This window comes from Cetorhinus maximus, chromosome 8, assembly GCF_964194155.1.
Source record: "Cetorhinus maximus chromosome 8, sCetMax3.hap1.1, whole genome shotgun sequence".
In the NCBI taxonomy this organism is placed as follows: Eukaryota; Metazoa; Chordata; class Chondrichthyes; order Lamniformes; family Cetorhinidae; genus Cetorhinus; species Cetorhinus maximus.
Genome location: NC_135886.1, coordinates 81,645,605 through 81,663,338, shown reverse-complemented (window position 1 = coordinate 81,663,338; position 17,734 = coordinate 81,645,605). Strand labels below are relative to the sequence as shown.

Below are 17,734 nucleotides of genomic sequence, written 5' to 3'. Positions count from 1 at the left end.
TTTAAGTCACGCACCATCCTGACTTGGAAATATATCGCCGTTCCTTCACTGTCACTGGGTCGAAGTTCTGGAAATCCCTCTCTAACAGCACTGTGAGTGTACCTACACCACACGGACTGCAGCGGTTCAAGAAGGCAGCTCACCACCACCTTCTCAAGGGCAACTAGGGATGGGCAGTACATGCTGGCCGAACCAGCGAAGCCCACATTCCCTGTATGACTAAAAAAAAAACTGCCATGTAGATTTGGAAGTCTGACTTCTGCTGCTCAGTCACTGATCTCAGTTAAATCACTGAGAGAAGTTCAGCAGAGTCATTTTTCCCTGGGGGAGAGAGGGTAAGAAATACTAGAGGGAAAGTTCTTCTCTGCTTGATGTCCATACCTTCTAATGGATAGTTAGAGCTGTATTTGTAAAACCTGAGAACAGGTTACTAAATTTGAGTTAGTATGCAGCCTGAAATGATTAGAGGGAAAGAAAAGTAGGAATTTACCTCTAATCAAAAAGAGAAAAATGTAAATAAGATTCTGTAAAAACAAAAATATACCATAATGGACTCCAACTTTTCTTATATATATATATATATATATGTAAAATATATAATTTGTATTTTATTTATATGTATCATTCTTATTAAATATTAATATTAAATATTTATTAAAATATTTTATTTTTATATACATTTTTATATGATGAGTTTCAACTATTGAAAGTGTTCTTTTCTAAATCACATAGAACAACCTTAAGAGAGATTTTCTTCAGCAATTACTTTTTCTTTCCAACGATCTCAAGACTCCTCCTATTCTTCTTCACCTAACTTGATCAGTTTAACCCTCTATCCCCTTCTCTCTCATATGTTTATCTCTAGCTTCCCCTTAAATGCACCAAAACTGTTCCCTACAACTACTCTCTGCGGTAGTGAGTTCCACATTTTCACCACTTTTTGGATAAAGAAGTTCCTTCTGAGTTCTCTTTTTGATTTCTTGATCACCAACTTATATTGAAAACCTCTAATTTTGCTCTTCCCCACAAATGGAAAAGTTCTTTCTGTGTCAACTCTTTAAAAACCTTTCATAATTTAAAAGGCATCTATTAGGTCACCCATCAGCCTTCTTCTTTCAAGAGAAAACCAACCCAGACGATTCATCGTCTCCTGATATAACCTTGTAATTTTGGTATCATTCATTGTAAATCTTGTTTGCACCCCTCTCCTGTGCCTCTATATTCTTTTTATAATATGGTAATCAGGATTATACACAATACTCCAACTGTGGCCCAACCAAGGTTCCAAACAAGTTCAGTATAACTTCTCTATTCTTCAAATCTATCCATTTAGAAATAAGCACCAGTACTTGGTTTACTTTTGTTATGGTCTTTTTGACATGTATCACAACTTTAATTGATTTGTGTATTTGTACTCCCTGATCCCTTTGCTACAGTATTTAGATTCTATTTTTCAACAAGATGTGACCTGCTCATTTTTCTTACCAAAATGAAATACCTCACCCTTATCTATGTTGAAATTAATTTGTCAATTATATGCCTTTTCGCAAGTTTATTAATATTGTCTTGTAATTTGTTGTAGTCCTCTTCAGTATTGACTATCCCTCCCAATTTGGTGTCAACCTGCAAATTTAGCCATTCAGTTTTTGATTCCAAAGTCTAAATTATGAATACAAATTGTGAACAACAGTGGTCCCAGCACAGAATCCTACGTCCCGCTGTCACCAATCTGAATAGCTACTCTTTACCTCAACTCTCTCTTCTCTGTCTCTCAGCTAATTATCCATTCTGTTACTTGCCCCTGACTCTGCATGCTCTGACCTTATTCAAGCAAGATGTGACCTTCTCATTTTTCTTATCAAAATGAAATACCTCACCCTTAGGTATATTGAAATTAATTTGTCAATTATATGCCTATTCTGCAAGTTTATTATGTGATATTAAGCAATATCTTATCAAAGGTCTTTTGGAAATCTAGATATATTACATCTACTAGGTTACCCTTCTCTACTCTTTGAATTATTTGAAGAGATAACAGAATGAGTTTGGCAAGACTTTACCTTTTGAAATCAATGTTAAATATTCATTATTACATTTTTGTTTTTTAGTGCCACAAAATTAGGTTGCTGATATTTTCAGTGCTACAGGTGCCATTTTTGTTGTAAAATGTCTGCAGCACACTTCTGGTGTGAGTCATGGTGGATGCTGTTATGCGTAGTATGGGCGCAGGAAGCCTGCCCCAGCAATACGCAGAGTAGGTGGATTATGATGTCAATCTCTGTGTAATGCTAATTTGATGATGCTACTTCATCATCGCTGGGTCAAAATCCTGGAACTCCCTTCCTAACAGCATTGTGGGTATACCTACACCATATGGACTGCAGCAGTTCAAAACGTTGGCCCGCCACCATCTTCTCAAGGGCAATTAGGGATGGGCAATAAAAGCTGACCTAGCCAGCTACGCCCAAGTCCCATGAACATAGAAATAAAAAAAAGCTTGGAGCTCAATACTCCAGCTAACACCCTCTCTTAACCTTGCACAGTTGAACATGCAGTCAGGAAGGACCCCCACCCACCACCTCTCAGCAGTGCTATTTAAATGGATTACCAATAACTTTCAGATTAGTTACTGATTGATTTCTACTAGTTCTTGCTGAGTTTGTAGAAGTATTTGGTGTTTTGTACATGTTTTTTTAAAGCTGCTGAAGTCTATAGGGAGTGGTGTCCCACACTTGGTCTGACTGCAAGGATTCTGCACAGATTACTTGCTCCCAGTTATGGGTGAGGTAATTTTCATACCCCTTGACTTATACAGGAGGACAACCTGTTGGAAGATGGAGTAAGGGAAAGGGGAAAAGGACCCTTAGCAGGAGGACATATCTGCCTGGGGTCTTCAGGGAGCAATCCTCATACCTCAAACCTCAGTAAGGAACAGTGTGTCAAACATCTTTGTATCACCGATGAAGTGTTCACTGAAATCTGCCACCTGTTGCCACCACATCTGAAGAATCAGAGCAGGGCAAGGGTGGCAGTGGCTGTGAAGGTGAGTTTTTACGTGTCTGGCTCCTTATAGACTGGAGCAAGCAACTTTGCAACATCTGTTAGTTCACCATCCACTGTTGAATAAGGAAGGTCATTGAAGCTCTGCATGCAAAGCGAATGCTTCAATTCAATTCTCTGTTAACGCAGAGAAGCGGGCAGAGTTAAAATGCAGTTTCACAAAAATTGCTAGCTTCACCATGGTGCACTACATGGCATAAATGAAATGAGAAAAATACTTACTACTCAAATCCGAAGCTCAGAGAATGACACATGTCATCAAGAATAAGTGATGGATAGAGAAAGCCACTGAAATCCAAATCTAGCAGACTTGCATGTCATTTTTCCAGATCACTGCGACCATCTATGGACCATAAACAAATGGTCCCTCCCCTCTCTGAGCTGAAGAAGACAATACTCTTCTCAAAGATGATGCAGCTATCTGAGACAGTTGGAAGGAGCATTACCGGAAACCTCTCAATCAGGAGTCAACAGTATGACATAAAACTTTCAAAGCAATCCCTCAACAGTTTGAGAGATTAAATTTGGATATACTGCCAACACTTGCTGAGATACAAAAGGCTATCCAACAGATGAAGAATAACAAAGTTTGTGGTCTGGACAACTTTCCTGCAGAAATCTATGAAGCTGGTGGTCCTGAACTCTCAGTCAAACTCTCAGACCTTTTTATAAAAATTTGGGAAGAAGAGGTACTATAGACTTCCGCAATGTAATCATTGTTTCACTTTTCAAGAAAGGTAGTAAATCAATTTGTGGGAATGATAGAGACCCCCTTCTGTCTACTGTGGGGAAGATACCCACATGAATCCTCCTGAATCACCCCCACCCATCAACGAAGACATACTTCCAGAGGCCCAATGTTGTTTCTGATCATCCAGTGGAACATATCCATGACTTACAATTTACTGTGCAGTTGTGGCCCACAATACAAGTGACATTCAGACCATCCTCAATCTCTTCAACTCCACATACAAAACGGTTGGTCTCTCTCTCAACATCAGCAAGACCCAAATCCTCCACCAGCCCTCTCTTGGACAAGCACCAACACCTCCAGTTGTTGTTATTGATAGTGAGACTTTAGAAGTCATTGAACACTTCCCATATCTCGGCAGGTACCTTTCTTACCACATTCGCATCGAAGAGGAGATCCAGCACAGAATCAGCTGTACCAGTGCAGCCTTCCAAAACTGGATAACTGGGTCTTTGACAACAGAGATATCCATAGAAGGATGAAGGCTTCAGTCTACAACGCTGTTGTTGTCACCACCCTTCTACCTGGCAGTGAGACTTCAGTTAACAACTGAAGGCACCTTGGATGCTGGAGAATTCCCACCAACAGTATTTTCACAGGATATTCAAGGTGAAGTGTGGAGACAGGTGAACAAACTGCAGCATCCTTACTGGAACCAATTCCTCCAGCAACCATGATCATACAAAATCAGCACTACTTGTGCCAAGTAATCGGTTTCCGAAACAGATCCTCTTTTCACAACTTAAGGATGGTACCCAATCTTGAGGAGGACAGAGAAAACATTTTAAGAACGCTCTGAAGGTCTTGTTGTAAGGGGGAGAAATTGATCTTGGTACGTAGGAGGAACTTGCCTCAAACCATGTGGCGGCATTTCATTCAACAAGCTGCAGCACAGTCAGAAACTGACTGCATAAACTCAGCTGTGGAGAAGAGATAAAAGCAGAAGGAGAGAGAGCAGAATTCTAGCTCAAGAATCCCCCTTCCTCAGGGCAACTCATGCCCTCTCTGCACGATGACCTGTGGTTCCAGGATTGGCCTGCTGAGGACACACAAATCATGAAGCCTGGCAATGTCGTCCTCATTTTGAGGACTGGGACAATGACAGATCCTAGCGGCGATGTGCAAGATGTCATTGACTCCACACACATCAGTTTGCAAGCGCCACATGTTAATTCTGAAATATACCACAATGGTTTCTGCTCCCTCAGCATCCAGTTGGTGTGCAATCATACTCAGCACATCACTCAGGCCAATTCAGGAACTGTGTAGAATTCCTCAAAATTGATATGCTTCTATTTAGTGTCAATTATGCATGCTTAGCTCAGACCAGACATCCATTAGTCTGTTGAAACAGATGCACACAAGGGAAAGCATTGCTCAATTGACAGCTTTTTTTCTTGGATCTATTTTGCCAATGGCTCAATATTTAATTAGACAAATAAAGAGGCGTCAAGCGTATATAGTTTAAAGGTCTCCAAAGATCTGGTTGATTGACACTTTTATAGGATTGTGGTAACTGTAGGTTTTTTTGGAAAGTTATGAATTAATGGCTGTTTTTAAGCTTTTCCATACATGCCATTGTTACCATAGGGTTCATTGGTTCTGTACAGAATGTATACTGTGTGAATGGGCTTGCAAGTGCCACGAGTTCTTTTTTATATTCATTTACGGGATGTGTCACTGGCTCGGCCAGTATTTATTGCCCATCCCTAATTGCCCTTGAGAAGGTGGTGGTGAGCTGCCTTCTTGAACTGCTGCAGCCCATGTGGTGTAGGTACACTCGCAGTGCTGTTAGGGAGGGAGTTTCAGGGATTTGACCCAGTGACAGTGAACAAACGGCGATATACCTCTAAGTTAGGATGGTGAGTGGCTTGAAGGGGAACTTACAAGTCGTGATGTACCCATGTATCTGTTGCCCTTGTCCTTCTGGATGGTAGTGGTCATGGGTTTGGAAGGTGCTGCCTAAGGAGCCTTGGTGACTTTCTGCAGTACACCTTGTAGATGGTACACACTGTTGCCACTGTATATTGGTGGTGGATGGAGTGAATGTTTGTGGATGGGGTGCCAATCAAGCGGGCTGCTTTGTCCTGGATGGTGTCAAGCTTCTTGAGTGTTGTTGGAGCTGCACTCATCCAGGCAAGTGGAGAGTATTCCATCACACTCCTGACTTGTGCCTTGTAGATGGTGGACAGGATATGGGGAGTCAGGAGGTGAGTTACTCACTGCAGGATTCCTAGCCTCTGACCTGCTCTTGTGGCCACAGTATTTATATGGCTAGTCCAGTTCAGATTCTGGTCAATGGTAACCCCCACAATGTTGACATTGGGGGATTCAGTGATGGTAATTGAATGTGAAAGTATGATGGTTAGATTCTCTCTTGTTGGAGACGGTCATTGTCTGGCACTTGTGTGGCACTCATGTTACTTGCCACTTGTCAGCCTAAGCCTGGAAATTGTCCAGGTCTTGCTGCATTTGGACATGGACTGCTTCAGTATCTGTGGAATTGTGAATGGTGCTGAACATTGTGCAGTCATCAGCAAAAATTCCCACTTCTGACCTTATGATGGAAGGAAGGTCATTGATGAAGCAGCTGAAGTTGGTTGGGCCTAGGAGACTACCCTGAGGAACTCCTACTGTGATGCCCTGGAACAGAGATGATTGACCTCCAACAAGCACAATCATCTTCCTTTATGCTAGGTATGACTCCAATCAGTTTTCCCCCTGATTCCCATTCGAGTTTTGCTAGGGCTCCTTAATGCCACATTCATTCAAATACTGCCTTGATGTCAAGGGCACTCTCATCTCACCTCTGGAGTTCAGCTCTTTTGTCCATGTTTGAACTAAGGCTGTAATGAGGTCAGGAGCTGAGTGGCCCTGGCGGAACCCAAACTGAGCGTCAGTGGACTAGTTATTGCTAAGCAAGTACCAATTGATGGCACTGTTGATGACCCTTTCCTTCACTTCACTAATGATGGAGAGTAGTCTGGTGGGGCAGTAATTGGCTGGGTTGGATTTGTCCTGCTTTTTGTGTACAGGATATACCTGGGCAATTTTCCTCATAGCCAGGTAGATATCAGTGTTGTATCAGTACAGGAACAGCTTGGCTAGGGGCACGGCAGGTTCAGGAGCACAAATTTTACTATTGCCTGAATATTGTCAGGGCCCAAAGCGCTTGCAGTATCCAGTGCCTTCAGCCGTTTCTTGATATCACGTGGAGTGAATCAAATTGACTGAAGACTGGCATCTGTGATGCTGGGGACTCCAGAGGAGGCCAAGATGAATCGTCCACTTGGCACTTATGGTTGAAGATTATTGCAAATGCTTCAGCCTTATCTTTTTCACTGATGTGCTGAGCTCCTCAATCATCGAGGACAGGGATATTTGTGGACAATCCTCCTCCAGTGAGTTGTTTAATTGTCCACCAACATTCATGACTGAATGTGGCAGGACTGCAGAGTTTAGACCTGATCCAAAACACAAAATGCTGGGGGGGGCTCGACAGGTTTGTCTGCGTTGGTGGAGAGAGAAACAGAGTTCCTCAGAGCGTCATACGGACTCAAAATGTTAACTCTGTTTCTCTCTCCATGGATGCTGCTGGACCTGCTGAGTTTTTCCAGCATTTTCTGTTTTTGTTTCAGATTTCCAGCATCCGCAGTATTTGATCTGTTGGTTGTGGAATCACTTAGCTCTGTCTATCACTTAGGCACGTAAGTAGTCATGTGTTGGAGCTTGACAAGTTTGCTTTATTTTTAAGTACACCTGGTGCTGCTCCTTGTATACTCTCCTGCACTCTTCATTGAAACAGGGTTGATCTCCTGGCTTGGTGGTAATGGTGGAGTGGGGGATATGCTGGGCCATGAGGTTACAGATTGTGTTCGAGTACAATTCTGCTGCTGCTGATGGCCTTCAGTGCCTCATGGATGCCTAATCTTGAGTTGCTAGATCTATTCAAAATCTATCCCATTTAGCACGGTGGTTTTGCCACTCAACACGATGGAGGGTATCCTCAGTGTGAAGATGGGACTTTGTCTCCACAAGGACTGTGCAGTGGTCACTCCTACCAATATTGCCTTGGAGAGATATATCTGCAGCAGGCGGTTGGTGAGGATGAGATCAAGTTTGTTTTTCCCTCTTGTTGGTTCCCTCAGCACCTACTGCAGACCCAATCTAGCAGCTATGTCCTTTAGGATTTGGCCAGCTGGGTTTTTGAAGTCCTCCACCCAGAGTACATTCCGGGCCCTTGCCACCCCCAGTGCTTCCTCCAAGTGGAGTACTGATTCATCAGCTGAGGGGGAAGTGTGATACGTGGTAATCAGCAGGAGGTTTCCTTGCCCATGTTTGACCTGATGCCATGAGGCTTTATGGGTCTGGAGATGACATTGAGGACTCCCAGGGCAACTCCTTCCCGACTGTATACCTCTGTGCTGCCACCTCTGCTGGGTCTGTCCTACTGGTGGGACAGGACATACGCAGGGATGGTGTTTGAGGTGTCTGGGACATGATCTGTAAGTAATGAATCTGAGAAGATGACTATGTCAGGCTGTTGCTTGACTAGTTTTTGAGACAGCTCTCCCCATTTTGGCACAAGCCCCCAGATGTTAGTAAGGAGGACTTTGCAGGGTCAACATGGCTGGGTTTACCTTTGTTGTTTCCGGTGCCTAGGTTGATGCTGTGTGGTCCGTTCCGGTTTCATTCCTTTTTATTGACTTTTTAGCAGTTTGGTACAACTGAGAGGATTGCTAGGCCATTTCAGAGAGCACTTAAGAGTCAATCTGCAGATCTGGAGTCACATGTAAGCCAGACCAGGTGAGGACATATGAACAAGGAGCAGAAGTAGGCCATTTGGCCCCTTGAGTCTGCTCCGCCATTTAATAAGTTCATGGCTGATCTGATAGTAACCTCAGATCTGCATCCCACCTACCCCCGATAACCTATCAACCTCTTGCTTACCAAGAATCTATCCAACTCTGCCTTAAAAATATTCAAAGACTCTGCTTCCACCCCCTTTTAAGGAAGAGAGTTCCAAAGAATCAAGAACCTCTGAGAGAAAAAATTTTGCCTTATTTCCGTTTTAAATGGGCGACCCCTTATTTTTAAACTGTGACCCCCAGTTCTCGATTCTCTCACAAGAGGAAACATTCTATCCATACTCGCCCTGTCAAGAACCCTTGGGATCTTACATGTTTCAATCAAATCGCCTCTAAATCTTCTAAACTCCAGCAGAAACAAGCCTAGCCTGTCCAACCTTTCCTCATAAGACAACCATTCCAGGTATTAGCCTGGTGAACCTTCTTTGAACTGCTTCCAATGCATTTACACCCTTCCTTAAAAAAGGCGACAAATACTGTACACAGTACTCCAGATGTGGTCTCACTAGTGCTCTGTATAACTGAAGCATAACCTCCCTACTTTTGTATTCAATTCCCCCCGCAATAAATGATAACATTCTATTAGCTTCCCTAATTACTTGCTGTGCCTGCATTCTGGCCTTTTGCGATTCATGCACTAAGACACCCAGATCCCTCTGCATCTCAGAGCTCTGCAATGTCTCACCATTTAGATAATATGCCTCTCTCTTATTCTACCTGCCAAAATGAACAATTTCACATTTTCCCACATTATACTCCATTTGCCAAATCTTTGCCCACTCACTTAACCTATCTATTCCTTTTTGTAGCCTCCTTATGTCCTCTTGTCTAAGGCATTTGACAAGGTCCCACATGGCAGATTGGATCAGGAAAGTAAAAGCCCATGGGATTCAGGGTAATGTGGCAAACTGGATAGAGGGTTGGCTTTATAACAGGAAACAAAGGGTAATGGTCGATGGATGCCCTTGCAAATGGAGAGTTGTCTCAAGTGGTGTTCCACGGGGCTTGGTGTTGGGACCCTTGCTGTTTGTGTTATATATTAACGATTTGGACGTGAACGTGGGGGGCACGATTGGGAAATTTGCAGATGACACAAAGATTGGCCGAGTAGTGGATAATGTAGAGGATAGCCATAATCTCCAAAACGATATAGATGGTTGGTGGAGTGGGCGGTAAAGTGGCAGATGGATTTTAACATAGAGCAGTGTGAGGTCATACATTTAGGGAGGTCAAACAGTTACAGGGATTACACAATAAATGGGAATATACTCAGAGGGGTAGATAAAGTGAGGGATCTTGGCGTACAAGTACACAGGTCCCTGAAGGCAGCAGTTCAAGTAGACAAGGTTGTAAAGAAGGCATACGGAATGCTCGCCTTCAATGGCAGAGGTATAGAATATAAAAGTAAGGATATAATGTTGGAATTGTATAAAACACTGGTGAGGCCACAGCTGGAGTATTGTGTGCAGTTCTGGTCACCACATTACAGGATGTAATAGCTCTGGAGAGAGTGCAGAGGAGGTTTACAAGAATGTTGCCAGGGTTAGAAAAGTGTAGCTACGAGGAGAAATTGGATTGGTTGAGCTTATTTTCCTTAGAACAAAGAAAGCTGAGAGGTGCCTTGATTAAGGTGTACAAACTTATGAGGGGAATAGATAGAGTGGACAGGATAAAATTGTTTCCCTTGGTGGGGAATTCTAGAACCAGGGGACATAGATTCAAGATAAGTGGCAGAAGATGTAGGCAGGACATGAAGAAGAGCTTTTTTACGCAGAGGGTAGTGGGTGTGGGGAATTCGTTGCCCAAGTTGGTGGTAGAGGCAAAAACTCTAAATTCTTTTAAAAAGTACTTGGATCTGCACCTTAATAGTTGTAAGCTGCAGGGCTATGGGCCGGGTGCAGGAAGGTGGGATTAGAAAGGACACCTGGGTGTCCTTGCATGAACAAGATGGGCCGAATGGCCCCCTTCTGTACTGTAACTTTTCTATGGTTCTATGATTTCCCTCGGAAGTTCCTTTTCATTCTCCTTTTTTGTAGCTCTTAGGATCGGATTTTCCAGCCCTGCCCACCGGCAGGATCTTCTGGTCCCGTCGGAGTCAATGGAGATTTGAATGGCTTGCCGTGTCTGCCACGGGGAACCCGCCGCAACGAGGCCGGAAGATCTTGGCCTTACTATTTATCTTGTCACCCTTTGATTTTTCTTCGTATCTTTCCCATTTTCCAGGGTCTGCACCTTTTTTTGCATTTCTGTATGCTTTATCTTTTGGTTGAATGTTGTCTCGTATCTCTTTAGACATCCCATGGCAGTTTTTTTTTGGCAAGTAGAGCTCTTGACCAATACGTTCTTGCCATATTAATTCTTTTTTTTCAACATCTCCCACTGTTCTTTTGTCATTTTACAAATTAACAGATTTGCCCAGTTTATTGTGGACAGTCTGGACCATCTTATTGAAGTTAGCTTTACCTAAATTTAGAATCTTTATAGATGTTCTGCATTTCTCCCTTTCAGACACTACATTGAATTTGTTCATATTATGATCAGTATTAGATAAATGTTGTACAATGTTAGACAGTTAACTAAATCTGGCTCAGTGATCATTTCTAAATCTAGTATGGCTCTAGGATATTGTTTCAGAAAACTATTCTGGTCACACTCAAGAAATTAACCATCTTTCTGATATGTGACAGATTGTTTATCCCAGTCTATATGAAAGTTTAAAAACTCCCATTAAAACCACACTGCTTTTGCTCCATGCTTGCCTAACCTCTGCATTTATGTAATTTATAACTTTACTGCTACTGCCAGGGGTCTATACATGGCTTCCACTACAATCTTCAATCCTTTAGTATTTCTTAATTCTATCTATAAAGCCTCCACTGTCTGCTTCTCATTCTATCCTCTCTGACGTTTGAACTGATTTATTCTTTATTCACTAACACTACTCTCTCTTCCCCACTACCATTTTGCCTATCTTTCCTGTAGACCTTATAACCTGGTATATTTCCTTCCCAGTCCTAACTGTCTTGCAGCTATGTATCAGTCATGGCTACCATGTCATACCCTCCAAGTTGAATTTGTGCCTGCAATTCATTCAATTTGTTTGTTATACTTCATGTGTTTGTATAAAGAACCTTATTTGATCCACACACCATAACCTGTCCTTTAGCTCTTACACTTTTTTCACATGTTTATTTCTCACACATGGTTTAATCACTTCACATTTTTAAAATTTCTCTTTACCTGTAATGCATGTAGCACAATTTCTGATTGTTACTCTACTCTCTTCCTTTCCATTTATTCTTGAACTATTATTTATACTACTTTTTCCACCCGAGTCTTCCACCCCACCTGCCATTTACTAGTTAAAAGACCTTGACTGCCCTATTTATCCTCCACTAGGACCTTGGTGCAAGCCGGTTCAGGGCCGAGTTCCTCCTTTTCTCAAAACCAGTGCCAGTGCCCCTTGAAATGGAACTCCACTTTCTCACGGTATACCTTTAGCCACATGTTCACCTCTCTAGTCTGCTGGTCCCCATGCCACTTGCATGTTGCTGAGGTTATAATCCAAAGATTATAATCCTTGAGGTTCTGTTCTTTAATTTAATGCTAGTTCATGGTGCTCTCTAAACAGGACCTCTTGCCTACTCTTCCCTATTTTCTGGGTCCCAATATGAATTACAATGACTGGATCCTTCACCCTCCCTCTCCAATGTTCTTTCAAGCCAGTTCAAGAGATCTGTCACCTGGGAGGCAACATACATATGTGACTTTTGACCTGTTTATAAATGATCCATCCTCCTAATTATTGAATCCTTACAACGAACACATCATGCTTCCCCTTCCTCCTTCTCCCTGCTTTGGACAGCCTCCTGCTCCAAGGTGCCATGGCCTGCATTCTGGCTGTTCTCCTGGCAGTCTTTATCCTTATCCTCACAAGTAGCAAGTACTTTATATCTGTTAAATAAAATCAGGTTCTGCAGATCCTCAATGTTTATCTTACCTAGATTTCCTTTACTTTGCACACTATTGGTTACATCAACCCGGTTCTGAACCTGCACCTCTTTATGAGATGTGACCGAGGTCTGAAACAAACTGTCCGGATATTGTTTCCTTCTCTTATGTGTCAGAGTCTCTCCAACATGCCTCCAGCTCAATGACTCTGAACCAGAGAGATTTGAGTTGGAGATAACTACCGGGGATTGGATCAATATGAAGCCTCTCTGTCCGCGAGCTCAGACTTGCAGCAATTCAGACACACATGCTGCTCTACCATATCTTAGTCTAGGTTATTTATATTTACTTTTTAGTTTGTTGTAGGCTCTTCCTTTTTTTAAACACTAATTTGCAAATGAACACCAAAACACAGGATAAAAATGTTAAATATTTATGGTCTCAAGATTACATAAACTAGTACAAATATTGGAAGTAAAAAGCAGCACCTCGTTCCCCCACTGCACTGAGTTCACACTTGCACCAAACTTCCAACTTTTGCATTCTGTTTATGTTCACCCTTTTTACAGTCACTCAGTGGTGATCACCTTAACCAACCAGAGGGTAGCTTAACAGGAGCTATCTGATGAATGTGTAGCTCAGAACTCCTGTGTGCAACCCACACAGATGTACACGGCCAGCATGCAAATAATGAAAGTAACGCTGCCACATGAAAAGTGATGGCGCAGACCACTGGGGTGCTGAAATCAAGCTTCTGTTGGCTGGAATGCTCTGGAGTAGCCCTGCAGTAATTGGCAGAGCACATATCAAGATTTGCTGTGGTCTGCTGCATGATGTGCAACCTCTCCATCATGAGGGCACAGGCTTTGTCACTAGGTATATGATGAACAACTGAGGAAGAAAAGGAGGAGGAAGGCATGAGGCAAACACATCCCATTTCTGGTCAAGCTATTTGCGGTTGACTGCGGTAACAGTGAACGCAACCCAAATTCTCCATTCACCAGACGTTCCATCTTACATTCCCTGTGTTATTGAATGTCATACCCTCCTCTGTATCACAACATAAAAATAAAAGGTACCATAAAGCAAACATTTCAAACCAAATTTATAAATCAAACAATCCAATATTCCATACAAAAGTCAAGGAATCGCCCTTGCCCATTCCCTTAGTACCTGTCTTGCATGTGGTTTTGCCTGAACTTGTGCTCCAAGCAGTGCTACCCATTGGCTGCAGAATGGCAGGTAGAAGGCTGCTGACTTTCAGTGGGGAAGACTGCAGATAGCCTTGCTGGATGTTATTGTGAAGCTCTGGCCCTAGAGGACCTGGTTTTGGACCATACCACATCAGCATGGGTGGCAGTGATCTGGGCTGGCTGGCTGATGGGCAACAGTGTGGCCATTGGTGAAGCGGGAGGATGGATGCTGTTATCCTGAAAAAGGACAACAGGCTTCTGCTGCACGGTGCCACTGCCACTCTCATGGAGTATCATAGCAATGGGTTGAGGACAGGTTGCTGCACTGCTGTGGCACCCTGCTATCCCCTATGCACCTTAGTATATGCAACTATGATGGCAGCAGTCTGAGAGCTTGTGTGACAGCAAGTTGAGTTTACATGAGAACAATCTGTGCTTCCATGCAGCCACTGAACATAGGGTGGGATTTTTGGGTCCTGCCAACAGCGGTCAATTGACTTTTAGCTGCTCTCGAAATTTTCCCCCCATCGCATTTGCAACGATGCCTGCCACTGGTGGGACTGGAAAATCCCAGCCATTGTGTTTAGCACAGGGCTCAACACTATCATCATTTAAATGAGTAGATAGCTTGAAGTCTGGGAAGTTTTGTGCTCATTTTCAGGGGCTATCCAGTTTTGCCCCTACACTACTGCTCCCCCCACCGCCCCATGATCTTTTTCTATTTTTTCCTTTACTCCATTACTTTTCCTAGTATTGATATTAAGCTGACTGGTCTATAATTCCCTGGGTATGTTTTACCTCCTCCTTAATTATAGGTATGAAAGTAGCGATGCGCCTGTCCTTGTGAACTACAACTTTTTCTAATAAACTATTACATTTATGCAACATTGCATCTTCCAACTCTTCCCTAGATTCTTTTAAAAGGCATGATACAATCCATCTGCACCAGAGAGTAGATGGAAATGAGTCTGGGATCCCCACCACCAAGCAATCAGTATAAAGTTTCCACTCCAATACCAGTTAAACAGCAATTCCTTGTCATCAGGGAAGGAAAACAACCCAATATTACAGCTAAATTGAGCAGACCCATGAATACCTGGAACAGAAGCAAAAGAGGAAGACTGACAGAGTCAATTTACTATGTCATGTTGATGCTCATGACAGAAAACATCTTTCTTACCCATCCACTTGGGCTTTGGTTCTGGTGTGAGGAACGAAGAATCCTTGAATTCCACAAAAACTGCCTTCCTGTACTGAGGAAACGTCCTGGAAGAATATTGTGACCTGCACAGGAACAAAATTTAAATGTTTATTTAGTTTATCATTTTGTTGGGTTATCCTGAATTCTTCATTAGCTCTGATTAACTAGTAACTCCAGAAAAGCTGCTCTAAACTGCAAGGCTGTGAGGATATTAGCTCCAGACAGAGCTACCTCTCCTATTCTGTGTTTCATCATGGTGGCATCACTGAGATCAGAGCTCAAGGTAGTGCCACAGCACTACTGAACTGCCCTATACTGAATAATACTTAATATAAAGATAAATTCAGTTGCAAAACCCTAATCAAATTCTTAACTGCTATATTTGTCAAAAGAAGGATTTCAGAGTTGAGGAATTAAACACTTCAGTTTGTGCCAGGCCGTGCCTTGATTAGGTAAAACAGGAATTAGTGCATTCATTTCACAGTCCATCAGACTGCAAATCAGTCTGCAAATTTGCACTATTCTCCAAGGAAAAAATGTGAAAGTACAAAAATAACGACCACCATTTAAATCAGTAGGTCCGGGAAATATTGTAACAGGTATTTCATATTGATGATATTAGCTGAGAACAAACAAAATTCTCACCTCACGTTCCCAGCTCCCAGCCCTGACAGGAGATTGCTGCTCCTGTAATCCCAGTTAAACTCCACTGCTGCAATGTAATGCTTCCTCACTGTCATTGAAGTATCTTTGATAAGAAGGACCAAAAACACACCGAAAGCCAGGGCTCTCATTCTGTGTTTGGCAGTTAATGCTTGGAAAACGGTCCCGTCCATGCCACAGTTTCCTAGTTGTTTGCTAAACCCGACAGTCACACTACAATCAATTTAGGATGGATTACGGAAAATTACACTGATTCTTTGAAGAAAGCAAAACATCCCCAGGAAAGCAATCTAATGGCAGGAACTCTTAAGGAACATTGGGTCAGCATTTTGGCATCAGCTCAAAATATATTACAATTTGCAATTAACAAGAAATATCCAGAAATTGACTCAAGCCACCAGGAAGTGTCTAATGCACCATTGCTTACACACCATTTAGTCTTAAAACTCCTACTGAACTCTTACTGTGATGCAAAGGGGAGGGAATGAATGCAATTCTAGCTCACAGTAAGAATGTAACTAGGGTCTGTCTTGTCATCAGTAATTCATTACAAAATCACAAGCAAAGAACCATCTTTCTATTTTATGAATTTTCAATCTATTAAACTGCTGAAGTATAATTCCAGGAAGGCCAAAATGGATGCAGAGAACTTGGTGCTGCCTGCTCATTTGAGTGATTCCTGTGGCCAACCAGTGCTCATCCTTCTGTTCAATGTCAATCAGAGGGGGCCAATATCATGAGTGGCTTGCACCACTTAAAGCTCACTGTTTAAAGTTAGCCTGCATTTCTTAAAAGGGATTTACATCGTGGCTAAAACAGGTGCTAGAAGTCATGGTTGAAGAGAATCTAATCTAGGGAAGTGAAGAATAGCAGAATAGGGGAGAGAGCAGGCTCCAGGGTCTTGGTGGAGAAGGTGGAAAGAAGGAGAGATGTCCTGAATTTGCAGGAGGCCATCCAGGCACATTGTCAAAAGGTCTGGGAGCTGATAGCTGCAGAAGTCAATGCCAGGAGTGGAGTCCCAAGGACCTGGAGAAAGAGCCTCAAGACATTCAATGACCTCACATGAGTAGTCAAGGTCAGTGAATGCATTTTCAAATGCCATATCCCACCAAATGCACCATCAACTCAAATTGCCACATATCAACCACTCATCTACCAGCAATCTCTATCAATCAGGACTTGTATCTAACATTCATACGCTCCCCCTCAGCTTCACATACTTAACATTGCTGAAAGCTTCCTTTCCACACCTCACAGCTTGGACACACTGACAGCTATTGAACCATGATAGTTACATCCCCAAAACACATTGTACCATATTCAAGGACACACTACCTCTCCTGCATGACAAAGTGGCACACAACTAGAGGCAGAAGGAGATAAACAAAGGGAGACATGTATGCCTGCGTATCCCAACCCCCATGGAGGAGATGGTACTGGCTGTTATAGGAGTGGCCATTGCTGAGCCTGTGGCCAGCAGTGGGATTGCAACCATTAAATATGATGGTATCCTCATACCTACTCCTCTTTCCCACATCCCACTTCCCCCTCATCTCATACACTGTTCTGAGTTACAAGCTGCAAATTGTGGAAGCATATCTTCTTAATTTCCCCACTTTCCGCTCCACAACCTTTCCCTTGTGCCTTTTTCTGTTCAGATATCCAAGTCGTGCAACCTGGTCAGGCAATGGAGGAACACAAGACGGTGATGATGAAGTTGCACCATCACTTAATTTGACACACACAGTCACCAGCTCAGATACTAACATTGGACATATCTTAGAAGAGGATATAGAGGTGGGATCTGCAAGTGGGCTACAGCTTGGGCATGGGACAAGGATACTGAAAGTGCCAGCTCACTGGAGGGCAAGGTCCCACAGAGATTCCATTGCAGAAGACTCAGATGAGCACTTTGATGGAGCAGCCTATGAAAGAAGGCTGATGGATCTGCACAACAAAATGCTTAGTGCAATGGGAAGCTTGCCAGAAAGCCTGCAGTCAAATGTCAAGGAGCATGGAGGAGTCCAACACCAAGTTAGAACAGGGC

The 17,734-nt window shown here is 42.8% G+C and overlaps 1 protein-coding gene across 1 annotated transcript in view; it reads right to left on the bottom strand.

Annotated features, from left to right (window-relative positions):
* The window catches only part of f8 (coagulation factor VIII, procoagulant component), a 92,811-nt gene extending 76,887 nt beyond the window's left edge, over window positions 1-15,924 (bottom strand). The window contains exons 1-2 of the mRNA XM_078547163.1: window positions 15,670-15,924; window positions 15,004-15,107 (exon numbers count right to left, since the gene is read on the bottom strand). Of these exons, the coding sequence (XP_078403289.1) occupies window positions 15,004-15,107; window positions 15,670-15,860 (295 nt within the window). The 5' untranslated portion in view covers window positions 15,861-15,924. The remainder of the gene's footprint in view (window positions 1-15,003; window positions 15,108-15,669) is intronic.
* Window positions 15,925-17,734: the final 1,810 nt, after the last annotated feature.